This window comes from Botryllus schlosseri, chromosome 3 (genome assembly GCF_051294905.1).
Source record: "Botryllus schlosseri isolate E-star chromosome 3, Bs_hap1, whole genome shotgun sequence".
NCBI classification, from domain to species: Eukaryota; Metazoa; Chordata; class Ascidiacea; order Stolidobranchia; family Styelidae; genus Botryllus; species Botryllus schlosseri.
The window spans coordinates 31,681,773-31,709,546 of NC_137238.1; the positions used below are offsets into that span (position 1 = coordinate 31,681,773).

Genomic DNA, 27,774 nt, shown 5'->3' on the forward strand with positions numbered 1-27,774 from the left:
TGTTTAATTGTATATTGAAGTTTTGTACCTCCAAGAAGCCCTACAAATGCAGGTGCACATATCTATATTTCCCACTGCAATCACGAGGTGTCATGAGTGTTCGTTTCTTGGAAAATGCTCCTGAATGAATGTCTGGATGAACGATGGCACTTGAATTGGCAAGTGTTTCAAGCATCTCGCTTTATGGCGAAATTAAATTATCTAATACATATTTTAACCTGTTTATGATTGATGGTATGAATACATCGCATATTGTGGCAACATAACAGTGCAAAATTACCGTTAGAGGCAACCTTCATTGACTACTCTAGACGTTGTGTAATAAATATTATGTTGCTTATTGTCACGTTTATAGTGAGAGTGCGATGTGCAATTGGCGACATCTGTACTGCAATGCGACTTATAAGGAGTGTATTTTGAATGAGTCCCTATTTGCATGAGTAATGCTGTTTCGTATGATCCAAAAACGAGAATAATTGACTGTTTTTCATACTTTGAATAGGAGAGTCATTCTTTCTGCGTTTCATAACAATCGCTGTCTGTCTTCTCCGTGACTTTATTCCCTATGATTTCAGATGTGAATGAATGCGCAAATAGCACCGACAATAACTGCGACGCCAACGCCGATTGCACAGACCAAGACCCGGGCTTTCAGTGTTCTTGCAGAACAGGCTACTGGGACCGAGATCCTGATAACGTCGGAACCAAGTATGGTTTTTCGGTGTTAAATCAATATCTATAATGTGGATCAGCTTCGTTGCAATCTGTTTTGGATTACGATGCAATGACAAGACGGAATAGATATAAGCTCAAGAACAGAGGTCTGAAATTCAAATGTGCTCGCGGGCCAGTTTTCCAATTTTGACGGCGCCGCGGGCCGCAGCATTTATAGGGATATTCTATGTCTTTCCAAGTAGGACTTATTTGGAGAAAATGAATAGTCCTATTGAAAGTGAACCGATCCAGCAGACTGACAGTAAACACACATCGTCAAAATTTGATTGACTCTTGTATCAATTTAAGCCTGGCACGAAGAGAATCATCAGATTTATAACTATTTGAATAGAATTGTTGTTACTTGATATATATTAATTATAAGATATAGACACTAGGGTTATGACTAAAAAAAAAAAAATTGCCTGTAGCAGGAATTGATGAACATTTTGATAAAAATTGATAAAATTATAATCATTTTGTTCAAATCGAAAAAAATGTCCCGCACAAACTAACATCAATTTTCGACATTGGTCCGAATATGGAAAAAAAATTAAAATTCAAAGATATTCTTTGCTACAAATTTAATCTTCAAATATATGTCCTTTTACACTTATTGTAAAGTTCATTCATCAATTTGACTTCCCTTTCTGTTATTATGTTAGTGCCAGGGACATCAACGACGGACATATCCGACTTCCAATTTGGTTTTGGGGCACTTTATCGCTGCAGGACATTCGACCGCAAAGATAGCAGCAAATAATCTTTGGTATATTCTAGAGCCCGACCGATATTGGATTTTTGGGTCGATACCAATAAAATCAATATCTCACACCTTAGCCGATAACCCCAATACATTCAGCCGATATTCAAAAGAAGCTGGATGTATACATAAGCACATTTTCAAATCTTCAGAGGGCATTTATTTGAACATCTTTACAGCCATTGTTATACTTGAACATGAAATGAACTAGAAAGGCTGCATCTGGACACCTGTAAAGTGTAAGCTATATGAAATATATCAATATTCTCAGTCTAGCGATCAAAGATTATAGTTTTCTGGCTTCCTTCCGCCATGTTGTGACGTCACACGCAAATTGCCGTTAAGTTTTCAGCTCCAATGGCCGATATAGATAATTCTTTCAAAGTGTGATATCATCTCGATATTATCGACGAACTGATAATTGGTCGGGCTCTAGTATATTCCATCTTTAGACATCTGGTTAGAATACCAGTCTTCCTGACACGCATTTGCGATAAATAAGCATCTCCAGAGTTATTCTCTATCTGGGGAAGTGGAAGTACGCAACGCAACCCTCGAGCACCCTCTCGCATTGCGTTGAGATGGAAGTTTATGCCATTTGATCAGTGGTAATCTATACTATTTTCTTTGAAAGAACAGCATATTCTGCACATGCCATAGATAAACTTAAAATCATCCCTACATCCTCGGTTTTCAAATATTTTCATCTGAAATTCGTGCTTGGTGGATTGCACCTAGTTTTCGTAGTGTTTTACCACATCATCTCCAAATTTGAAGCTGAGAGTTGGATTTCTTGAAGACGTTGGATCGAAGAACTCTAATATATGCTTTAAGAATCGATGATATGATGTTGGCAAGGGATATGAAAACCCATGCTCATCATTGCATTCCACAGTTTGGAAACAACGCCATTCTGCCGTCCCGTATCAACATATGCTACGGTGTCACATATGATGAGATTTTCAAATTTTCCTGTACATCATATTCTTCTAAGCGGTTTTCTATACCGCTGAAAATACCTAGAGTTGTTCTACTTTCGCCTTTTCGAACACCCAGTTTGATTTGTGACGGACAAATTGAAATTATACGATATATACAGTCTACATCTAAAATCGGAATTAATAATTATTTAATAATTATTTAATATTGACTGTAAACAAGAACACGATAGAAATAATTCAATCTGGGCAATCAAAATGTACCAAAATACTATTTTAAATCTTCGCAATTGGAATTTGGTCAGTTAAATTCAATTCAGTCGATAAATAAATTATATAGTCTGTATCCACAAAAGAAAGCCTATCCTCCATACAGTGAAAACTGGAAAATTTTTGTGCGGGAGGTTTTTGTTCAAACAGTCTTAACTTTTGTGAGCTTTGAAATCAGGACACAAAAGCTCATCATTTGTGACTACAGGACACACAAAATTTTGAAATTTTTTTCTAGTCATAACCCTAATAGACACTATATGGGCAGAAAAATGTATGATGTCATCATAAAAGTTATCGGAATATAATTTTGTAGCTTGAATTTAACAGATTGATAATCGAGACTGATCTGATATCGAAACATTTTCAAGTTGAGCATTGTAATTCCAGTCCAGGATTCGGGTATACTTCCGATAAGTAGAGTAGGCTATTAATCTCATGGTCAAATATCTTCAAATATAGGAGCTGAAAAAATATAAATATAATGTATAATGTAAATATATTAGTAAATATGTCCTAGTGATTGAAATGTCGGAACGCCGAACGGCCCATTGCTGTTACATCGTTGGAGTGTAGCAATACTGTACTCGGTACATTTAAGTAGTCTTAATAACATGGTTTAGCGACGAAAGATGTAACTAACAGATTGCCAATGGTTGCCATAACTACGTGTTTAGTTAGCGAAATACCAAGTTGCGACCTTCCGATCTATTACTATTCTCCTGATACCGGTACGCGATTGGTTTGTTCCGTCCATGGTTCAAACAAATTCACAGTATTCCCAGTCCACTCGAGTCATTTTTATTTTGCCATCGAGTTAGCCCGAGTCCGAGTAATTCTACGAAACGTTGCGTCCAAGTCCCACTTACAAATTTCAGTCACGAATCGTCTAAGGGTCAGGTTTTGTCATCATGAATTGGAAATGTGGCGAAATAGTGAAGCTTCCACTGCATGGTAGCGTTTGCAATTGATGTGATAGTAAAGTTTGATGATTAGTTTCAGGCTTTTGGCACAATTTAAGAGGGAACATTAACTTTATAACCAGAAAAGATATATGTGACACTTATATATTGTCAAATTATTAAAAATATAAAATGTCGTCACGGGCCGTGTGTTTGAGACCTCTGCTCAAGAATATGATATTTCGAGACTGTGTCGCTTGTCTTCACACGGAGCAATAAAATATCAGTGACACTGCCAAGAGATGATAAAATCAGAGCCAAACCATCAATTTCTACTCTATTAAAAGTAGGATTAGCAACATCCAAGACATATCAACACTACTTAGGGTTACCATTTTCTGAGATCCGAAAAAGGAAAAGAGTTTTACAAGTCGCAAAAGATGAAGTAGCAATCTTCAATGCGGGAAATTTGCAAATTTTACCAATAATATTGATGATTTGACTGAAAATATGGTCATTTTTCAGGATCGACTCTTGGAAACTCCTTCTGCAGGCACATGCTTGGTTGGCGTATTGTGATAAAAGTATTTTGATAGAAGTCGACTCAAAATACGCCAACCAAGCCTGTGCCCACATAAGTATTTGTGTACCATCTAAAAATTTTCGAAATTTCAAGTGAAGCGCTTTGTCACAAGCCACCTCTGTTTGTTTTTTGTCATGGACACAGGGGGGTCGTGAGGTAGTGGAAACTATTCACAATCGTATGATTGCCCTCTGATAAGTCTACCTTTTTAAGTACAGAATTAACGTAGCTTGCATTCTTGCAGATGTGAGGTACAGTGCGAGTATGACGGAAGCCCGTACTGTATGAATTCAGGCAACTGCACAAATGGAACAGGAGTTGGGACGCCTTCATGCGTATGCTCTTCTGATTATACTGGAGATAGATGTGAAACACAAGGTATGGATTGAGGATAGCTTCAATTGTAGGCAATAAATCCTATCCGGTATCTCGATTTTTTATTAAAACTTCTTAAGTAGTTAGTCTTTGATTATGAAAATTACCGAAATTATCATTAGAAGAGTCACTATTATGACAGTTGCAGGCCGCTGTATGTGAATCTCCTTGTTCGTTAGTCGACGTTATAATTGTTATTGCATATTATTGAATAGCAAAGCTATGACACTGGCGATCGTCGTACCTCAGCTGATGTATTTCAAAGGAGTTTTGATTTTGTTTTGATATCATTTATATAGCAATATATGATGTCTACTCCACGGTGCTGTACACTAATGATAGGGACCATATAAATAATATAATGATAGGTATGGAAGACAGCAGAGTTGAATGAAAAGAATGGAGATTACTGTAATTGGAATGCACATATAATCTTACGACTTTATAGCTCTTGCTAATAGTATATTTACTTTACCTAATGCTGTCATTATAACATGCGCCTTGGCGCTGAATGCTCTTATAATATAGGGGGATGTGTAGTCAATTTCAACTTGTCTATTCTCTCTTGAAAGTGACTACCACTACGATTACAACCACGGTGGAAGAGACAACCAGCGATCCAGATGCGTTGACGCCCACAGCTGCTGCTACAGACGCATTGACAGTCACCACAACAGTCCCCGCTGGTACTGACTCTGACGTAGGGACACCGACTTCAACGGAAGACCCAGCTACTGCTACAGACGCGTTGACTGCCACCGAAGCTGAATCTACTACCGCTGATACTGACTCCTCGACATCTACTGTACCAGACTCCACGGGTGTTGTTACAGATGCACTGACAGCCACCGAAGCAGAATCTACAGCAGCTGTTACTGACTCCTCGACATCTACTGTAGCAGACTCCACAGATGCTGCTACAGATGCATTGACAGCCACCGAAGCAGAATCGACAGCAGCTGTTACTGACTCCTCGACATCTACTGTAGCAGACTCCACAGATGCTGCTACAGATGCATTGACAGCCACCGAAGCAGAATCAACAGCAGCTGTTACTGACTCCTCGACATCTACTGTACCAGACTCCACCGATGCTGCAACAGACACGTTGACTGCCGCTGGAACAGACTCCACAACTGCTGATACCGACGCATTAACGACTACTGCATCAGATCCAACACCTACTGATACGGATGGTTTAACTCCAACTGCATCGGATCCGACAGCTACTGATGCAGATACATTGACGCCTGCCGTATCAGACCCCACTGCTACAGGAGCCGACACCACGGTGGCTAGCGTTGAGGATGAAACAACGGCAGGAGCAACGAGTGATGGTACAGACGTTTCAACGTCCACATCCTCTGTAGAAGCAACTTCCGCCAGTGACGAAGCAACTACATCGACCATAGCAGCCACCACTACTACCCTAGAACCTAGTACGACCACACAAACTACAACCACTTCGGAAACCACTACAACCCCAATAGCTACGACTACCCAAGAAACCACGACCACTCCGGAAACCACTACAACCCCAATAGCTACGACTACCCAAGAAACCACGACCACTCCGGAAACCACTACAACCCCAATAGCTACGACAACCCTAGAAACCACCACTACTCCAGAATCTACCACTATCACACAAACTACTACCACCACCCCGCAACCTGGAACCAACCCAGAACCCACCACTTCACAAGGACCCACTGTGCCTTCAGAATCAACCTCTATTTCGCAATCCGTGTCTACCCAATCGTCTTCAACCACGGAATCAGCTGTCGAAACACAGACTACCACAACGACACCAGCGCCGACCACAACACCTCCACGCACAGGTGCGTGATCTATAATATCCCCTAAAAATATATCCTGAAAAGAAGGGCCTTTATTTTGTGCTAGGAAACTTATGATACTTATGAAACTTATGGAAACTTGTGAAACAGGGTAACTAATGAAACAGGGAAACTTATGAAATCATGAAATTTATGAAGATAAAGAGAATCTTGGAGGAAGAGACGTTCAATATACAATTTAAGAATATCTTCCTATCGAAATGAACCCGAATATTTTCGGCTGAAACACGTCAGCGGCAATCGTCAGCAGCTAGTAGAGAATTGAAAAAAACACTGCATAGCAACAATCGCAATGATATAATGAATACAAGCCAGTAAATAACCAAGCAATTTTAGTTTTTTATTCGCCCTATTGATAAATTTCCTTATTTCATAAGTTCCCTTGTTCCATTAGTCAGCCTGTGTCATAATTTTTCGTGTACAAAATAAAGTTTAATAAGTTTATTATTTATTATAATTTCATAAGTTTCCTAGCACAAAACAAAGGCACCCCTGAAAAGGTACTTGGAGGTACAAAAAGTTAATACACCATTGCGTAATATGTTCACATTGAAATAAATCCAAATTTTCAAGCCTGTTACGTCATATTTTGTGATACGATCGTTGATATACAATATTCAATATTCTGAGTATCTTTTGAGCGTATGACTAACGATGGCGGTACTATATCGTTTGACAGATGTCACGCAAATGAACTTCTCGATGACTCTGAACCAGACTTGCGACCAGGAAGTGACAAACGCAGGCAGCCAAGCTTATCTTCAAACTCTCGCTATTTTCCGTGAAGTGGTGAGTACCCTGTGGCGCAGTACGAATTCTGGAGCGTTTGTCAAATGATGATCTATTCCGTTGTGAGACCGGTGTGAGAAGCTTGTCTATACATTTAAAATTTTTGAGTGTACGTAATATCGCCAGTAATCTGTGTCATATTTTCCGTTTGCAGGTATTAGCTCTCGGTAACCACTCTCAAGTCCCGGTGTTTGGAATCGCGCAAATGAATTTCGTGTGCGGCAGCATCATCGGGTCTGGCGTCCTGCAATTACCACGCAACGTTACCGACAATTCCACTGAAGTAGCCAGAAAATTTACCAGCTCTATCGCGAGCGGTGAGGTTCCCGAAGTGGAGACCCGGTCCGTTCAAAGAGTGACTGTCACGGGTACGTCTTCATTAGGCCTGCCCGGCATTTCACCATCTGAGTTTTTAGCCGCAAACCAACCCATGTCAACTCTAATTGTAACATTAAACTATATGCTCAAATGATGCATGTGCCAGTACGTAAGCTAAAGTCTCGGATGCTTGTACGTCACATGCTCCAATGTTGCATGCTCATGTCACACGCACATGCAGTGGCTCTAAAACTTTTGGACACGCCCCGTTTATGATAGTGAAGAATGTCGTCATATCACAAAATGCGACCAGAATGCAGACAATCCCAAGGGGTGATTTCATGGCATGGAAGGTTATGACTGTTGACGAGAGAATTCTCGGACTATACACGGGGCAAAAACTACAAATCTGGTGTAAATCGCGAAGAACGTGAAAGCAATTTTCAGTTGAGCGTAGCCTCGCGGCCCATTCGGATGCTTTCCCTACTCAGTTTGAGAACCACTGTTCTGAAGTGTATCATGCCGATAGCTTGCATGTAGTACATTGTGCAACTGTCGCATCCTCATATAACAATTTGACAACTTGAAAATTTTTAGCTTTTCCTAATTGTATTAGAAATAGAATGATAGATATAGTTTATTTCCCAAGTTAGAATAGAATTCGAAATATAGCTGCACGTTTTTTCCTGAATTAGACATAAAACTTTGAAATTGAATCAAGTTCAGTAAATATCAAATTGGAGCTCATTCTAATTAGCATGTAAATGGAAAATGTCCGTACAGCAAGCTTGGCTTGTTAAAATGATCCCGAATATTTTCGGCTGACACTCGTCGTGAGTAATCGTCAGCAACTAGTAGAGAATTGGAAACAACATTGCTTAGCCTACCCCTGACGGGTGTCAGCCGAAAATATTCGGGCTCATTTCAATATGAGTATACTATTCTATTGTATGTTGAAGTACTGTACCTCCGAGAAGATCTTCAAATATATATATTTATATTATAGTAGTACATAGTAGCGTTATCTAAGAAATCAGAAATTGGATTGTAATTTAATTACCATTATTTCGCTCTAATTAATTTAATTCAACAAATAGAATTATCTAATATCCAAGTCTGCCTGATTTGTCACATGTGCCAAGGTTGCATGCTAAGGTGTCACAATGTCACATGCTTAAGTGTTGTATGGTAATATGTCTTATGCTAAGGTGTCATAGGTTGACATGGTGCATGCACCAGTGTCGCAAGCCATGGTAAGGCCGCAAGATCCTGTAATGTCACTGATTCGATTGATTTTTGCAGATGTCAACGCTTGTTGATATGCAATGTTCTTCCCAATTCTCTAATAGTTGCTGACGATTACCCCTGACGAGTGTCGGCCGAACATATTCGGGTTCATTTCAATATGAATATACTATTCAGATGTCAACGAGTGCAGCAATGGCAGGAATAATTGTGACGAGTCGGCCGATTGCACGGACACAGACCCGGGGTTCACGTGCCAGTGTCTAAGTGGATTCAGGGACTTGGTTCCATCGGATCCAGGAACGAGGTAAGTAGCGACGATTGAACGTATGTGGTCAGTAGCAAGGTACTTGTACTATTCCATAGAACTTGCGTATGTTTTGTGTACTTACATCGTTTGCTCCCTCTGAATCGAGTTCAAATAGTTCTTGGACCAGTTGTTACGTTTAGAAATGTAACCGGGTTACATAAAAATCTTTTTGAAATATATAGGAAATGAAACCGGGTTATACATTAGCCAGTAGTTGAAATCGTAAAACGATATAAATACAACATACAATATTCACGATAGTACGTCAATTAGATATTATTACTTATTCGGTTAAATGTGATGGTTGAACTTGCATCTGCTCGGAATTTGTGTTAATTGCTAGTTTGGCAGTGTAGGGGAGGAAGTGTTTTTGTGGATTAAACTTTGAGATGTTAAATCTTTGAAATTTTATCATGAATCCTGTGAAAAAGATTCATGGTCTCCTAGGGGCGATGGCCTCCAGGTCAGAAACGACTATCTTATAGCCTACCATATGTTCTGTATTCCAGCTGCGAAGATCAATGCTTTCTCAGCGGCGCCGACTACTGTACCAACGGCGCCACTTGCGTACGTCAACAGGGAAGTCAGAATCCGACTTGCCAATGCACGGATTTCTACCAGGGGGCTAGGTGTGCCGATAGAAGTAAGTATTGGTGACTCTGGAGTCGCGTTGATAAATTCTCCGTCCTTTAATTTTTGGTATGTAGCATTGAAGCTTTGTCCTTTTGAAATGACCAGTCTGATGCTAATATTCAGTTGCAATTCAATAAGTCGTATTATCAGTGCTGCGAGCGGCCAATTAGCAAAAAGCATGTTTCCAATTAGCTAGATTCGTCTGTGCACCGTGTAACGTTTGATTGCCGTGTGCTCGGCAATCGTCGCTGGCCTGGTGAGCCATCCATTCACCATCGCTGGCATGAACAATCGCATCTGCATTGGCCTGCTGCACACATTATGATTGTGTCTCGGGCTGAGCATGCTTTGGCTCCTGTCTCTTGTTTGCTTGGAGACAATGCCATCGAATATCCGCAAATATGTGGGTGCGTACATGATTAATTGATTTCCACTAATACCTGAACATGACCATCGGAAGATGTGTGTCAAGGCTTGAGTTAAGAGATGAAAAAGGTTTGAACCACCTGAAATTGGTGCCATTACAGAAAAGATTCCATAGCATAACGCCAAGGCTACGTATTACGCGTCGATAAGCCCGCGTGAGATCAGGGACTCGCTAATCGACAGCACGCGTTAGTAACCTTATCATACGTGTAAGTTTGTCAACACGAGGAGATTGTATAATCGTCATTTACGCGTGTACTTAACCATAGTGAATTGATGGCATATTGTTAAATTCGAAAAAAATCGGTTGGATCAAGGTTTAGTTGGGTTAGTATTATAGTTTAGGTAAGAGTTGAATTTGTGGTTAGGTCGAGGGTTTGCATTGGGGCTGTAAAGTCGCGGACGAAATTGTCGCAAGGTCAAAGTCAAACAACTATCTTGGTATGGTGCGCGGTATCCGAAAATACCAATGTCTTTTCCAGATGGCGGGGCTATAGCCGGATTGACGATCGGGCTTCTGGCGCTAGCCGCGCTCATAGTCGCGGCTGTCGCGATTGTCATTCATCTGAGGAGAAAGAGAAAATCTCACAATTTCGCTGCCGCAGATGTGCCGGCCGAAGCCAGGACGCGGTACGACGATGTGTCCACTGGGTCTACGCGGTGAGTGCAGTTGTTTTCCCAAGAATCTTTTCCCCCTGCCAATCATCTGGAATAAAATATTCTTCATTCCAAATTAACATTTATCAATTTTGCATCCAAATTTTAATTCTGTCTGAAATTTTTCCTTGGTAAAATTCAGAAGCCCACCGACATGTTCAACCCGTCTGAAATTTTCACCTCTCCCAAATTTTTATCCTGCCTAATATTTTGTCCCTTCCTAAATTCTTTATCCTAGATAAACTTTTGTGCCCGTAGCCAAATTTGTCATCCTGTCTAGAATTTTTCCCTCATCCCAATCAAAATCCTCCCCCTTTTCAAGTTTCCACATGGCTAAATGGGACAGCTTCAAGAAGAAGCAGAAAACGTCTAGAAAGTAATCAAGCATTTAATAGTAGTGTAGTGGGATGAGAGTTATAAAGGTTGGTAACTTAATTTGGACCCTTCCGACTGCTTCAAAGTAATGTAGTTTTGTTTTGACGGTGCATTATGCACATTAGCAGCAGCTGTGCCAGCTGTTCAATGGATAGCCAGCATTCGTAAATACAGTGTCTGTTATGCATTGGTATAGTTTGGTGACTCCGTAATGCTATTTCCATTACATTCCTGAGCCCTCGTACTTCATGTACCTTCAAGTGCGAACCTGATGTACCTTCAAGTGCGAACCTATTTCACGTGTTAAATTGTCTCTTTCAGAGGACGCCTTGACGATGTCTTGCAATAAGGAATCGTGCCACGAGAGATAAAGTTGCATACATCGCCTTTGTATTAACAATTATTTGCATTTTATCCTTTTCCCCCTTCAATCAGTTCCTGCGATCAGCTTCGAACGCATATTTGCACGTAATGTTTCAATAGAATACTCGTAGACAATCGATGCATTCCAAGAAGCCAATCATAATCGAGCGGGATTGTTTATTTTAAAGTTTTTTTATGTCCCTCTTAGTTTTTAGACTCGATTTACGGTGGCTTAATCAACTGCATTCTTCAACCGTTGTTTAACTATTACCTTCTTTTTGAGAAAAAATGTTTCCTATGCTTGCTCATTCAGAGTTCTATTAGTTCTTCCATGATGATGGGTCCATTTGCTTCTGCACACTTCCCGAGTATTCTTTTATTAACACTGTAACGCTTTCCGTCTCTACACTGCAGCTGGACTCTATGATTCATTTTAATTCTTCAATGTCGACTGGATTAAACTCGATGCTAATACGTGTACGCGAGTGCAAATGCAGGATGAAATAGGGATCAGCAATCTAAACCCAGAACAACATCCACCCCTTTTTTGAGCGCCTTGAGTCGATGGAGAGTCGTGTAAGAAGAGCGCCGTTAGAGCATAAAGGTTTTTTTATAGTCAGCTTCCTCAGAGTCAAATCTAGGCCTACCATATTTTGGAAATTTAAAAAGAGGACACTTTTTCAGAAATTTAAGACTTTCAAAACCGGAGAAGAATTCTTAAAAATCGGTGAATTTTTCCCACTTTGTGATCGGTTGACTAAAAAAAAGGTCAACTTTCTGCTCAGAGCTCAAAATACCGTTTTTCTCTCCACATTGCTAGGTGGTTGGATTAAAAAAAAAAAAACAGGTCAACTCTTCGCCCAGCAGGAACGTCACTTCTTTGCGAATTTACGGCATATCACTCGCATTTTGCTCTAAATATGACCTAAATTTTCATACCATACGTCCTCTTTTAAGAGGATTTGTTCTCTTTTTTGATTTTTGTGAAAGTGTCCTCGGAGGACGCCCTTTGGCAGGGTTGTAACCAAGTTACATGGTTTCGAGTCACGGGTCAATCTTACTTTTGTGGTTTTGACTCGAGTCAAGTCGAGTCATTTTCAATTCAACACCGAGTCCAAGTCACCGTTTACCGGGTCAAGTCCGAGTCATAGTGTTATGACTCGAGTCCAAGTCACAGTATTGAAGTCGTGCTCATCCAATGTTTTCAATCCTGCTTGGGTGATATCGAATTCCTTGCTTGCCTAACATGCTTATTTTGTCCCTACCAGAGTCTTGGCACATGTATATTTAGGTAGATTACGGACAGTTGCTAGCCTCATTTACCGATGCTACAGATAGACGAGACAGGCCGCCAATATGATAACTTTACTAATCTTCGAACTTAAAATCAAATATCTGTCTTGTCAGTCTGATACATCGCAAATACAAGCATTCAGTTTTTATTACGACCACATCGACGACTGCTCAGTGCTCACAAATAGCTGATTGAGAACCAACGAATTCAAGTCTACATACTATCTGATAGAGAACCTACGAATTCACGTCGACAAATAAGATGATAGAGAATCAACATATGCATATTTATGTAAGGGTATTTTCACCAGGTCAGCATGCTGTAAAAGTGTGCAGGTAGCTGTGTGTAGTGACAAAACGCAGATAGCCTACCTTTGATATTACTAAAGGTTTTCCCAATTGCATTACAGACTACATCGCAGTTACAGCATTGGAGAAATAATTGGGGCTGTTAAAAAAACATTTTTTCCAATTTTCCGGCTACTTCTTAGAATTGTTAGATTGCCTAAAAAAAACTTGAATTTGGCTCAATTCCGACCGGTAGAAAGTATTGCTCTGGCAGAAAATTTTGGATTAATTACGAATAGAGATTTTCGAATTTTACTGGCTACCTCATGATATTGTTAGATTGTGTAAAAATATGATTCATAGCAAATTTGGCTCAATTGCAACAAGAAGAAGCGAAGTTATCAGAGTAGGATATTTTGGACATGAAAAAATAGTCGGCTTACCACTATAGTATGTAATTATATTATATGAAAGAATTTCTCACTAAACATAGCCTGCTCCATTAATTTTCAAATCCAAAATTTTCTCATGTCATTGATTCTACTTTTTAAAATTTAACCAGATTCAGTGTTCTTTTAATGCAACATAACAATTTTATCAAGTAGCCATCATTTTTTCAACTTCGTGATAGAAAATGGAGTCTACCCAGCTATCTAAAAAAAGCCAGAGTAGTCCCTGTACACAAAGCTGGGGATAGAACTAATGTCACCAACTACCGTCCGATATCCGTTCTCCCATGCATCGGCATTGTATTCGAAAAGTTGCTCCTCTCCCGCCTGTCCTCATTCCTCGCCAAAATGTCTGTCATTTCCCCTCAACAATTTGGCTTCCGAAACAAACACCAAACCGCTCATGCCCTCCTAACAGTGGCCGAACAGTACTATGATATTTCAGAGAAGCGAAATGTGGGATGTAGCATTTTTCTCGACCTAAAAAAAGCGCTTGACTGCGTAGATCATAAAATTCTCATCTCGAAATTGGCGCGTTACGGACTCCGGGGCCCACAACTTGAGCTCATGAAAAGTTACCTCACTGGACGCCAACAAATGGTTGCGATCTCAGACACCTTGTCCTCTCCTCACCCGGTGACCTGTGGTGTGCCCCAGGGCTCAGTACTTGGACCGGTCCTTTTCACCTTATATGTCAACGACATTTTTGAAACCTCCTCATTGAACACCACACTGTTCGCTGATGATACTCACCTCCTCTCTTCCGCATCTTCGACGGCAGAGCTGGATGCCCTGACTGGTGACCAAATGCCCAAAGTCCATGAGTGGACGGCCCAGAACAACCTTTGCATAAACGCCTCGAAATCGCAATTGCTGACAGTTAATTCAAAAAATAACCTAACCGTTAATATTGCTGGTCAGCCCGTTTCCAACACAGATACTGCCAAATATCTCGGAGTTTTACTGGACTCGAACATGTCCTGGAAGAGTCATATTCAGTCCCTAGAAACTAAATTATCACCGAAGTGCGGCCTGTTCTACAGCCTTGGGCGCTTCATGCCAGCATGGGTTCTTCTGATACTCTTTAAATCCTTAATCCAATCGAAGTTACATTATGGCATCCTCTGTTGGGGGGCTGCCAGTAAAACTGCACTCAAGCCACTGCAGAAACTACAGCATAAAGTGCTCCGAATCATAGCTAGGGCCCCAAAGGGGCCTGGCTGCCCATCCAATAAGTCGCTGCTGAAGAGATTCGGCGTCCTAAACATAGAAGATATGCGGAAACTAGAAATCGCCAAGTTTATGTATCAGTTTCACTGCGGTCGTTGCCCCGAATATTTCAATGACTTCTTTACCTCTGAATCAAAAGCGCACAAGTACAACACACGCGCGTCCACGTCGTCCAAATATCATATGATCGACCGAAAAGATCATCGCTCCATCAAATATGCCGGGCCTGATGTGTGGAACACTATCCCGCCGGCCATCCGACAGTCGACGAGCATGTCCACATTCAAGTCGAAATACAAGCAATTACTACTAAATAAATACAGTCCATCTTCAAGATTACCGGACCACGACTGACCTATCGATCTCGCTTCCCATGACATGCCGCCCTATTTCTTGTCGCATTCTTCTTCTATACTATCTTCTTTACTTTCATTCAGTGTGCATGCCTCCTCTTTACATCGCCTAGGCCAGTGGTTCCCAACCGGGGGGAATTCCCCCCTTGTGGGGAATTTTGAAATTTTTAGGGGGGAATCTGGCCTAAATTTTTTAATGTGTAATCTGACTTTGGCATTGTATCGGAAAATAGACTGGGTTCACGAGGTTTTTTAGATTTTTATGGTATAGAACTGTTAAGTAGAAATTAGTTCTTTATAATTGTAGGCTATGTTTCTTTGGCGGATTTTAAGCTAGGTGTATGTTTAGATGCCTTCCGTAGATATTACATCCCCTGATAAAGTGAGGCTCACGAAACGATTTCATTGGGTCCGCGACAGCCTGTCGACCAAATTGCTACTAAGCAGGAAAAATTCTAGCCGAATTCAGCACAAGGCCGCTATTGAAATTGTTGGAACTTTTTAAGCCAACATGTGAGCTAACGTGAAAAACATACCAAATTCTTCAATTCAACTCAACCCAACTTACCCGACCGGTAAAAACAGGTCAAATTTAACGGTACTTTACCAAAGTGTAGTGCGGTCCGCATTCGATATAGTTCGGACATATCTGAATATGTTTGGCCATTAATTGCCCAGTCAACAAATGATTGTGCGTTGAAAAGCACCTTTTTTAGTCACAGGCAATTTTTTCATAGGGGGGGAATTTTAGCTCAAATATCGGCCAAGGGGGGAACGAGATGAAAAAGGTTGGGAACCACTGGCCTAGGCCAAGGTGGGTGTCCGATTCCATAGACAACCTAGTCGCTTCGACATCTTCCTGTCTTTTCATTGTATCGCATTTTTGTGGTGTATTGAACTGATAAAATTGCTAATAAACCAATGATGATGATGATAAAATAAAAAAGAAGTTATTCTTGAACAGCCCTACTGTACAAACATCACTCAACATTAGCCATTCATTATTACTCACGTGCACAATGCACATACCTACCTAATAAAACGTCAAATGGACTGAGGGTATTGTGTGTTTTCACAGACGGCAGATTAAATCAATGATGAGTTACACTTCAAAAATACCTGAGTAGAAAGGAGATCCTCAGATATATTAAAGCGGCATGGCCTTGGAATAAATCCACATTTACTGAATACACTTTCTACTGGTGCACTAGATGCAGGAATTGACAAGCATTTTTGAACCTCAATGAAGAGCGTTGGATACTCTTCCTTTCTAGTCGCCCAAAAATGCAAATAATCATCGCCTTCAAATTCTCACATGAGCTTATCAGTCTCTTCCAAGTAGCCTACTTGACCATCTGAGTCATTGCATTGGCTCTAATTGAACTTTGCTTCGATTATTTGCTTGTATTATTGAAAAGTCTTGAGTACGTTACTTTGATTGCGGAGGATTTATTCCCTCTTCATCACTGGATGATTTTGTACAATGCATTGCTACTATGTACCATTGTCTGTTGTTTTTACGGTCGCCTATCTGATATCAGACAAGTGCAACAAAAGCTGTGGTGAAAAATAGCGATGTCGGCAGAATTCGTTAGATGCGTTGATCTAGCCCAGGAGTTCTCAACCTGGGGGGTGCGCCCCCGTTGGGGGGGGGCGTGAAACATCTAAGGGGGGGGCGAAGAAGCAGTCACCTGAAATTTTTTTCGCGCTCGGCGCGATTTACCTCCAATGCACGCGTGTTTCTCTCTCTCTCTATAGACCCAATTTCATATATTTTTATTCTCTCATCAATATTCATTACCGTCCATACCAGTGGTTCCCAACGTGGGCGATATCGCCCCCCAGGGGGCGATTTGTCGGTCCAGGGGGGCGAAAATAGCCAAGGGGGCGATAGGGGTGGTGAAAACAGACGAAGGGGCGATGGCGCGTTGAAATGGCTATATTGACGTCCATTACCATAACTGCCACACCCAAACCCCCAATTGGGATGGGTCGGGGGCAACGAGCTCCAAGGAGACCCACATTTTTTTCGTGAATTGACATTATTTATTTTGGAAATTTAGGCAACTTTTTCAAACAATTTTCGCGCTACGCGCCATTTCGTGGCCACATATTTCTTGCTTATTGGATACCCTTCCTCCAAGAAATAATACGCATGAGTTATAGGAATGGGCATCTCGGCGTCAGCCATTAACACACCATGACGCACCAAGACATATGTAGTTTCAGGCCACGTAACATGCGACTCCGAAAAGTGTGCCAGAACGAGAAACCCTTGGCGGAAAAGGACTGCCTTTATGCTGACCGACTTCGATATATATATACGATATATATATTTAATTTTCCATAGGCGCCTAAATGGCTGGCGCCAAATGTTCCTGTCCTGGCAATCGGAACCCCACAAAAAATGCCATCTCGCAGAGAAAAAAGAATTGCCAGTGCAGAAATAGGCTACCAATTTGAAATCGTGTGCGTCGTTTGGTTTAGTCTACGTATGAGCGATGCGAATACTGAATATCTTTTGACATAGCAGACAGGCCACGAAATGTCATTACGTAACGAACTCATTTTACCCACTGGTCCGCCCGAATATGTTCAATTATTATTTACGGGCCCTACATTTTCCAAGATACATCACTCAGTTTTACCGATAAATCTGAATACATGAGCAGAGAGAGGATAAAAAATTGACAGCAATATATATGCAATTCTCGATCATATTGACCGACGCAATCATGAATGATACAAATTTTTCGCGCTTCGCGCGAAATAAGCCGTCTTACAATTTGTGATGAGAAGTAGCGGTAAAGAGGTATCGGGGGGGGGTCTGAAGGGTGCAGAAGTTTGCTTTATCGCCCTATGGAGATGGGGGACAAGACCAACGTATTGGGGGGGGGCGCTGTTACGGTGCTTTCGGAATGAAGTCGGAGAAATAACCTTTTTTGTCAGTCAACTCACCAAAATCTAGCTGGAAAAGTGTAATTTCGAGGTCGTGCCGTAAAGTTGACCTTTTTCTTAGTCATCTCGTCGGTGATTCAGTCTGTATGCCCAATTTTTCGGTTCCCAATATTTGGGGGGCGATGATCGGTGTGGAGTTTGAAAGGGGGGCGATGAATCGAAAAAGGTTGGGAACCACTGGTCCATACCATCAAACAATCGGTTGGGGCTGCTAGCATCCCAGTTGGATTTTGTGATATGACGATAAGGGGGGCGCGAAATTTTTCACCATCAAAAAGGAGGGCGTGTCTAAAAAAAGGTTGAGAACCACTGATCTAGCCGTTACGATTCGTAAATTTCTTCGTCTTTTTTAAATAAACCAAGTCAATGACTTGGGTCGAGTCATGCTTAATGACTCGAGTACAAGTCGAGTCAATCCAAATATTGACACGAGTCGAGTCGAGTCATGTTCCCATTTCAAGAAAATGACTCGAGTCAAGTCGAGTCACAAAAGAATCGTGACTCGAGTCATTACAACCCTGCCCTTTGGTCTCCTTTTTTGAAAATTGAGGTCATATTTAGAGCAAAATGCGACTGATATGCCGTAAATTAGCACAAATTAGCACATAAGTGACGCTCCGGCGGGTATTTCGGAGTGAAAAACGGTGATTTGAGCTCTGAGCGTAAAGTTGACCTTTTTTATAGTCAACCACCTGGTAATGTGGAGAGAAAAACGGTATTTTGAGCTCTGAGCGGAAAGTTGACTCGATTTGACTCGAGTCATTTTCTCAAAATACGGAAATGACTCGACTCGAGTCAATATGTGCATTGACTCGACTTGGACTCGAGTCAGGGCGCATGACTCGAACCAAGTCATATGACTCGAGACTCAGACGGCCAAGATCGACATTTCATTGTAATTTCGAAGAAGTAAAGCAACCACCCTATTGGGGCTTCGTCTATTGGTACTGGTACTTGAAGATGCGACCAGAAACTATTAAAAGTGAGGGAAATTAGTATATTATAAATGCGAACCATTCGATATCACCGAATAGGGTTATAACAGTGGGTTTAACAAGACTTTAACTGGAAACTGAGCAGTCAACACAATGACATCGACTTGTACTCGAGTCATAATACCATGGATTGGACGCGACCCTCCGCTCGATGACTTGGACTCGGACTAGACTCGGTGATGAAGTGAAAATGACTCGCGACCTGTCTCGAGTGAAAACTATAAAGTAAGATTGACTCGTGACTCGGCGCCATATGACTTCTTTACAACACTGCAACTTATGTTTGTATGATTAGGCTGCTGTCCATTTATCAAATAACATAACTTGAATTTGGTGCCCAAGGACGTGGAATTTTACGCGGAGTATTCACATATCCAAAATGCCAAGAATTACCATAGGCGATATGACAGCTCTTCTTATACACACGTTTTCGGCGGAATATTTGCTGAGTATTAATTGGGATTTATAGTTCACTTGTAGACGTTATTTGGATATTGATAAATCGTAGAAACATGTTCTCATCATAGAAATAATCTATAGATGTATATTATCAGTAGAACTCTTGATATGGACTGCATTATTGAACAATTGCTTGAATTGCAAAGTCACCGATATGGAAAGTCAAGTTTAAAAAAAACCTTTTTTGACTCAATGTTGGGCAAGTGTGCAGTAGATGGAGCATAGTCTTTCAGATCTTTGCGAGCAAGTCGAAACAGGTCTTTTGCCATTTCGAAGGACATAGGCCTATACGCTGAATATCGGCAAGCATGCGACTCCACGAGTGAGATAGCCATAGATGAGATTTTGGCCCAAAATGATCGACGAGGTCATTCGTTGATTTTGAAACATTTCCGCGCTTTGCAAGGCCAGAACATGATTGCACATAGTACATTTGTTCTTCCTGACATGAATGAAATCGATTTTGGTGCGTATTAAAATAATCCCTGCGCTGAGTTGAGTTCACCGTGATATCTAATCTAGCTATAAAAAGTCATTAACACTCGAGTGGCGCAAACAATCGTTTGAAAACCACGTGTGGCCCGTTGGCAAAAGGTGTTGGGCACTCCTGCTCCATATATACTAATCAGGGCTGTGGAGTCGGAGTCAGTTTTAGCACCCCCTGGAGTCGGAGTCGTGAAAACGATATTGACTGGAGCCGGAGTTATTATTAAACGTCACTGTGCCATATAATTTTGTAGGTAAATTTATAATACTGTTGGAGTCGAAATCGGAGTCGGAGTTACCTCAAGAAAATAGTCGGTCAAAGTCTCAGTAGTCGGAGATGGAGTCGGTGTATTGAAAATGTGTCATCTAGTCTAGTCAATCCCATCCCAGCGGGCGGGTAACATATTACATACTGTTATGACGTCATATTGCGTGATACTCGATTTACCGACTCGACTCCACGCATTTCACGTGATTCAGAATCTAATCACTCAGGTATAGTACTCGATTTTACCCAGCCCTAATTCCTACACAACAGGGACGGCAATCGTCACATTTTACGCCAAAAGAAATAGACACAGCACATCGCCGCAGCGGGAGATCGCGTCGTGGACAAATCATCCTCGCTAATTGGAAAGACGCTTCTGGCTAATTAGCCGTGGGCGCGCGGCGCCACAGTGATAAATCTGACTTACTGAATTGCATTTGCAACTGAATGTTAGCGTCCGAATGGCCATTTCGGCAGGACGGTGTTTAGACACGCGGGGACGGAGTTTTGATGAGCGTTTGAATGTATTGATGCTGATTTTCTCATATGTTCAGCAGCTCTACGAAATACAGTGCTCATTGCAAAATCGATCAATTCACCAGCCAGTCAGTTACAGGCCTATCCGAATTCAGGGTATGCCGCATAGTAGGCCTACTACAAAAATTCCTATAGGCATGCGCGGCATACCTAGTATACTTGAGCTCAGCGCCTATGAGTCTAGGTGTAACGGGTATAACTGGTATGGACTACATAAACGTGACGTAAATCGACACTGCAATTCTCAGATAATATGAAATAAAATTATATTCATCTCGTATTCCAATCTGAATGAAATAAAGGACGGATGGCCATGGCGCAGGACAGTATATTGGTAAGTATATCTTTTTACTTGAATTTCCATTTGAGATCATTTATCCATGATGATCTGCCGAGTTGTATTATTGTTGTATCTAATTCGATTTCTTGATCACTTTCCGTGATGGTGATAGGGAGTGAATCCTAAAAATCCAGAATCCCGTAAACGTACGGTTATCGCAATACCGTACCTATTTGGTACATGCTAAGATAGTTCCTATTATGAGACTGTGTGCTGTGCATGTGCATTGGGCATGTTTGAAAATGACTTTTTTCTCAAATTGTGCTGGTTACCTTATTCAAGGCTGTACAATAGACGTACTACGAGAGAGGAAATTCATTCATTTAACCGTCCCCATGAAACGGTTAAGTTGTCTATAGAAATGATGCTTATTTCATGGTATTGTTCCAGTTTAGTGTGTGTGTGTGTGTGTATAGTACAGGGTTGTAACCAAGTCACAAGGTTCCTAGTCTCAAGTCAATCTCACTTTTATAGTTTTGACTCGAGTCATTTTCAATTCACCACGGAGTCGAGTCCGAGTCATAGTATTTAGTCTCGAGTCCGACTCCATGTCATTGTGTTGATTGTTCAGTTCCCAGTTAATGTCATGTGAAACCCACTTTTTGCAACTCTGCTCGGTGATATCAAATGCTTTGCATTCTTAATATACTAATTTTCCTCACTTTCAACAGTTTCTGGTAGAACTTCACGTACCAGTACTGAGGGTCAAGTGTAGAATACGGCCACCTCGAGAAAGTGACCCCCATGACCATCACCGATTAATGCTGCACATGAACATCTCAAAACTCTTAGTGTTTCACATGACATCAATAAATGCTTCCCATGAACACGTCAAAATATTTTTTTTGCCTGTTGAGAGATGGATATTAGGGTTGGGGCAAGGGATATTAGGGCTAGGTTAGGGGTACTATTAGGGCTGGGGTAGCGGTAATATTAGGGCTAGGTTAGGGGTAATATTAGGGTTAGGTTAGGGGTAATATTAGGGTTACTGATAGATGAAAATAATAATATAGTATGCAACTTTACTATTCTTCGAAATTACAATGAAATGCCTGTGTTGGCCGACCCGTTCTCGAGTCATATGATTTGGTCCGAGTCACGCGCAATGACTCGAGTACAAGTCGAGTCAATACACAAATTGACTCAAGACGAGGTGAGTAATTTTTCATTTTTAAGAAAATGACTCGAGTCAAGTCGAGTCACCAAAATTTCGCGACTCGAGTCATTACAACCCTGGTACCGGTATGTTATGCTCATCTTTTGGCACACTAAGTTTTTTTGATTGGTTATGTAATCACGTCTCTCTCCCTTCCTCTCACATGTGCATAACAACTCTAGGCTATAGCCTGTACGTTTCTCAATATTATCACATTTTATCAGAGGTGGTCAGTAACGAAGTACTTCTACTTTTTGAAGTACTTGAAGTAGATTTTGCCTACTCACACTACTTTTTAAGTAGTTATGATTTTAGACTGCTTCTACTTCTACTTGACAGTTTTCAGTTTTGTAGGCAAAAATAGGCGTAGAATACCTACTTACTTACTTACTTGTGAACCACCACTCCTACTTCTACTTGAGTAGAAATTCCGGCGTTACTTCTACTTCTACTTGAGTAGCGACGGTGACTACTTTGACCACCTCTGCATTTTATGTACGATATTTTAAATCTTATAGTTGATTTGTATGATCCCATTGATAAACTACAGTCATTAGGCCGGAGTGCACGAGACCCTGATTCCATATTGGCTGTAGAGGCTGTACGTTTTCCTGTAAAGTACAGTAAGTGATTTAATGACTTACCGAGTCGAAAGGTAACAATTAGCATGTGAACTGTATTTCTGATATGACATCATCTTGAATCGGTGGATATTTTGTTACTGACTCTGAATCGTTGGATATTTTGGTACTGACCCTGAAGGTAATAATATTTGGATGAGATCTGTATTTTTGGTATGTATCTTGTTTAAGAAAATCTCGCGATAATAAAGATTCATATAGGGTTGGGACTAGTGATTGCAGGGCTGTGGAGTCGGAGTCGGAGTCGGTGGAGTCGGAGTTTGACTAATTTTCACTTGATGGAGTCGGAGTCGGAGTCGTGAAAACTATAATGGCTGGAGTCTGAGTCGGAGTCGGGGGAAAAATACTGACTGGAGTCGGAGTCAGAGTTTCTGAAATTGACCCTGACTTCGACTCCGACTCCGACTCCGACTCCAACTTCTCTATCATAAAAACAATTGCTTTCAAAGGATTTTCAACATATATTTTTTCATGTAGGCCTAGGCTACCACCAATCACTGTTATTAATAACCATACAGATCAGGTGCGGCCAACCCGTGGCACGCAGGCCAATTTCTAGGCTGCGAAAAGTTTTTGTGTGGTCTGCGAGGTAATTCTCGAAATTATGTATAACATCAGGTAAAATTGCAAGGCCAACCAAAATTTGATTATCCTGACCGCGAAATTTGATGATGACTAAAACATCAGTTTTGACGCATTGGCGTTTTCAGGGGCCAACCACATTTATCGCAGATCTTCGTGTAGTATAGGATATTCCGCAGCAGATTTATTTGACATGAAATTTTTCTCGGCACTTAGCATGATTTATTGTCACTAGATTTCTTACATTCAGTATTGGAGCCCTCTTCTGAAAATTACAAATGCAATGTTATTCACAGAATTGAGTCTAACTATATTCGCAATAAGGAGATAAGGTGTTGTCCAACATGCGCCTTCGCTTGTGCACTCGCAGCGAGATCGTCGACGACGAAACATTAGCACAAAATGATAGAGGCATGTTCACCGAAACATTCGTTATTGCTATGTCTAAACATCGAATAATCCTGTCCTTACCAAATGAGCTCAGTGGTATACACTATACAGATGCGACCCCCAATAGATGTTAGTAACATATTTATTGATAGAATCAGTCATTACCTTTAAAAAAAATTTCGCGCTTGGCGCGACCAGGATGTGACTGCGCACAGCACAGTATGTGACTGCGCAGTGCGCACAGCACAGTTGCATGACATAATTGTTATCAATTTTAGTGCGTATTATTATAAGTATTGTTTGCAATGTTACCTAATTCGGGTCGTTCCTATCGGACGAATGAAAATGGTTATCAACATTCCAGTTGCCCGCTTAATGGTTCTTAAATCTCATGTGCCTTTGGCCGAAAAAGTTGGCCATCCTTGATATCGATAAAATTAGACATTACTTGCAAATTACAATTCGTTGCATAGAGGAAGAAAATCGCAATATGCATTTTTACCATGCTGTCAAAATTGATGCAATTTTGGGAATTATACCATGATATTGTGACAGAGCAAATGCATCGGCTGGTTGTAAAATTGATGTAAATATAACCAAACGATGCTTCCCACTTGACAAAATTAAAAGTATTTGTAGTGTAGCTTAGATGTTTGGGTCGATTGGGTGATTAAGAAAGACTGCAAGTCCTCGTCCATGAATACTTGACTAAGTACATGTAGACTAGACAGACATATAGGCTATAGTATTTGACTACTTGCTCAATTTCATTTATGACCAATGTCTATTAGTAGTAAGAGTGTGTGTGCTTGTAATCAGTATAGTGTGTAATGACAAAATTAGTAGGCCTAAGTTCAATCTCTGTAATAGTTGCTGACTCATACACATGTGCAAGAGCTACACTTGGATTTTTTGTCTACATTTTTATGATACAGGATTGGATATATGTCGTACTTGAATGATTCATACATATTAGGATATTACAGAGTCCATGTTATGAAAACATATAAAATATGAAAAAAGAAGGATATTAGCAAATTATTCTGTCATTTTAATTGCATAGTGGATAATTCGAGCTGTGCCACAATGAAACAATTTTGCATGCCACCGTTAATCATATGTTTGCGTATGTTTAATGGTTGTATGATGACAGTCATTCCACCGACAGTGTGGCATATAATTTTCGAAGTAAATCGCTAATACTGTTGGAGTCGGAGTCGGAGTCGGGAGTCGGTACGTTTAAAGACTCTGGAGTCGGAGTCGGTACGTTTTAAGACTCAGGAGTCGGAGTCGGAGTCGGTATATTGAAAATGTGTGGAGTCGGAGTCGGAGCCGGAGTCGGTGGTAAAATTTACCGACTCCACAGCCCTGAGTGATTGTCCGGGTCACTATTTTCAAAAACATAAATCCATATCCATAAAGTCGTTTAGGTCACTTCACTGCTGGATTTGCATGCATGCATGAGTGCATCTGGACACATGATATGAGCCATGAAAATTATTTGACACTGAAGGGGTGTTAGTAAGCTTTATCAACTGTGTGATAACTTGTACCCAAAAACTCTTTTCTAGCCCGAGAGATATCTTTCCCGCCGTTCTACTTTGAACGGTATTGGTAGTTTTCTGCTTTCGAGCAATGCAAAGATACCTCAATCTATATGCCTGCAATTCACTGCAAAGTTTTTGCAGCTTCTTAACAGGGTAAGTTAGCCTGGTCTTGCAATCACTAACCTACCGTCAATGATTTCACTGCTTTTTCAGGCGATGGAGTGCGACGATTTCAGCGGGACCGCGATCTTGGTGCACGCTCTGCAGCATATTGTGGACCAAAACCAGACTTCGTCTATTCAAAATCTCATCACTTCAAGAATACATTCGAAATTTCGTAAATATTATAATTTTAATCTGATTGAGAATATTTGTTACTTATATACCGTAGATCACTTATAGTGTGAAAACACCTGAAGTTGGGCGCCAAGCTGCAGTTGAGTTTGAAAATTTTCGCGCTGGGGCGCGATTTACTTCGAGCTCATGGTTATTGCTCTGTCTATAGTACGAATTTCATATTTCAGAATTCTCTCAACAGCCATAACGTTTAATGCCATCGCACTATGTATATATATATATATCTGTTGGGATTGCTAGAATTTTGATTGTTCCAAAATATTTTGTGATCTCATGGCAGGTAATGCGCAAAATTGTTCAATATCAGAAATGGGGCGTGTCTAAAAAGTTTGAATACAGCTGCATAACAGTGTGGATATTGTGATCCGATTCGAATCTACCCAGTACCACATCTCTATCTCGATGTGTTCCCCGCTCTGCGTTTATCTCACTAATGTGTTTTCAGAATCCTTGTTGATCAGGGCTGTGTTTGCTTTGTTCTTAAGTCCACGTGCAAAATTTTGTGTTGACAAAATGTAACATTGTTGCGGCTATTTCTATCTTGCCACAGATTTGCGTAACCTACTGCTAAAAGCCAAACAGAGATTACCCTTTCACTGCAATTTCTCCGAATGAAGGACTGACAATTGATATAATTTAGTTGTTTGATTGGATTTGCCATAATTAAAATCTGTCAGTGTTATATCAATTTCAGTGTGTGTTCGACTATGTTGTCTTTGACATGCTGCTACCTAGTCAGAATAATGCCAATGTGATGATAAGTGATACAAATCAATTTATTTTAGTACTTCCAGTAGGCTATCAGTGTTCATGCTGGATTCTAATTTTGATGGTCAACGGAATTGTGTCCTTGTATGCAGAAAGCATGCTAAAGTTCTTCGCGGCGATAATCTGCGACAAAGGAAACCCGAATCACTCCGACGCTGTCGAACAGTTTCTGCGTCTCCTCAACACTATAGTTGTAAGTAACTGTTTGACTTCAGTGACTAGCTGGTGCTTGACGTGAAAAGTGAGTCCTTTGGTTGTACTCAATTGCACGGTTTCGTTATGAATTGTGTTCAATTCAATTGCACTGTACTGTTTAGCTGATATCTATTTAACATATCATTTGTGGGTTGATTGCTATTTCACACTATTTTGTCAGTCAGATAGTGGCGGTCCTGGGGAAATCACTATCACCAATTACTTCAAGTTATGGAGCCGCTTTGTATAATATCTAGTTTGTGGACCCTTGGATTGTTACTACTGTACTGACTCTGTCTAATTTTGTGAAACTAGGCTTGTATTTGTACTAGAGGTCGACCGATATTGATTTTGGCTGGCCGATACCGGTACAGATTATCGACACACTCGCATGGCCGATATTAATATGGAAGTAGCAGAGAACCATTACCCCCATTACTTTTCATTCAGTGTGCATGCCTCGTCTTTACTTCGCCTAGGCCAAGGTGAGTGTCTGATCTTAGAGGCTACTCAAAGTTTATTGCCCTGGCGAGATTTCAAAACTGTACACTGTTTACCGCTACTGATCTGCTGCATTGGGTGTCCGTTGAGTGAATCAGCCGCCTAAACGCGCGTCAGCCGCCTAAACGCGCGAAGCGCGAAAAATTTCTTTAGTTTCGTGACTGAATCGGTCAATGTGATCGGGAATTGAATGTATTGCTATCAATTTTCATCCTGTCTCTGTTCACGTGATCTGATTTACCGGTAGAGCTGAGTGAGGTGTGTTTGAAAAGGCATAGGCCCCCTCAATAGTAATTAAACATATCCGGGGTATACCCGTTGGCAGGAACGTAACGTCACTTCGTCAGGACCCCGGGCTACCATAGGGTGATAAACTGACCCTGCATGACGTTGTTCGCTTTTGCCACGAAATTGAAGTTGCAGCAGCGCGACGCGCGAATATTTCAATAATTCATGATATA

At 40.9% G+C, this 27,774-nt stretch overlaps 2 protein-coding genes across 10 annotated transcripts in view; both read left to right on the top strand.

Annotated features, from left to right (window-relative positions):
• The window catches only part of LOC145435012 (uncharacterized), a 544,696-nt gene extending 532,700 nt beyond the window's left edge, over positions 1 to 11,996 (top strand). For all 6 annotated transcript variants that reach the window (XM_080312269.1, XM_080312265.1, XM_080312266.1 and 3 more), the window contains 9 exons: positions 576 to 708; positions 4,415 to 4,548; positions 5,118 to 6,386; positions 7,084 to 7,193; positions 7,348 to 7,561; positions 8,934 to 9,063; positions 9,576 to 9,709; positions 10,608 to 10,785; positions 11,479 to 11,996. In XM_080312269.1, the coding sequence (XP_080168395.1) occupies positions 576 to 708; positions 4,415 to 4,548; positions 5,118 to 6,386; positions 7,084 to 7,193; positions 7,348 to 7,561; positions 8,934 to 9,063; positions 9,576 to 9,709; positions 10,608 to 10,785; positions 11,479 to 11,506 (2,330 nt within the window). In that variant the 3' untranslated portion in view covers positions 11,507 to 11,996. The remainder of the gene's footprint in view (positions 1 to 575; positions 709 to 4,414; positions 4,549 to 5,117; positions 6,387 to 7,083; positions 7,194 to 7,347; positions 7,562 to 8,933; positions 9,064 to 9,575; positions 9,710 to 10,607; positions 10,786 to 11,478) is intronic.
• A 9,085-nt stretch (positions 11,997 to 21,081) lies between these two features.
• Positions 21,082 to 27,774, top strand: part of LOC145435034 (synaptonemal complex protein 2-like) — a 33,991-nt gene continuing 27,298 nt past the window's right edge. The window contains exons 1-4 of one of the 4 annotated variants that reach the window (XM_080312315.1): positions 21,082 to 21,170; positions 25,517 to 25,645; positions 25,706 to 25,829; positions 26,710 to 26,810. In XM_080312315.1, coding sequence (XP_080168441.1) covers positions 21,144 to 21,170; positions 25,517 to 25,645; positions 25,706 to 25,829; positions 26,710 to 26,810 — 381 coding nt within the window. In that variant the 5' untranslated portion in view covers positions 21,082 to 21,143. Of the gene's footprint in view, positions 21,171 to 21,350; positions 22,330 to 25,516; positions 25,646 to 25,705; positions 25,830 to 26,709; positions 26,811 to 27,774 lie in introns of those variants that run through there. The other 3 variants (XM_080312313.1, XR_013913669.1, XM_080312314.1) reach the window with 3 other exon arrangements.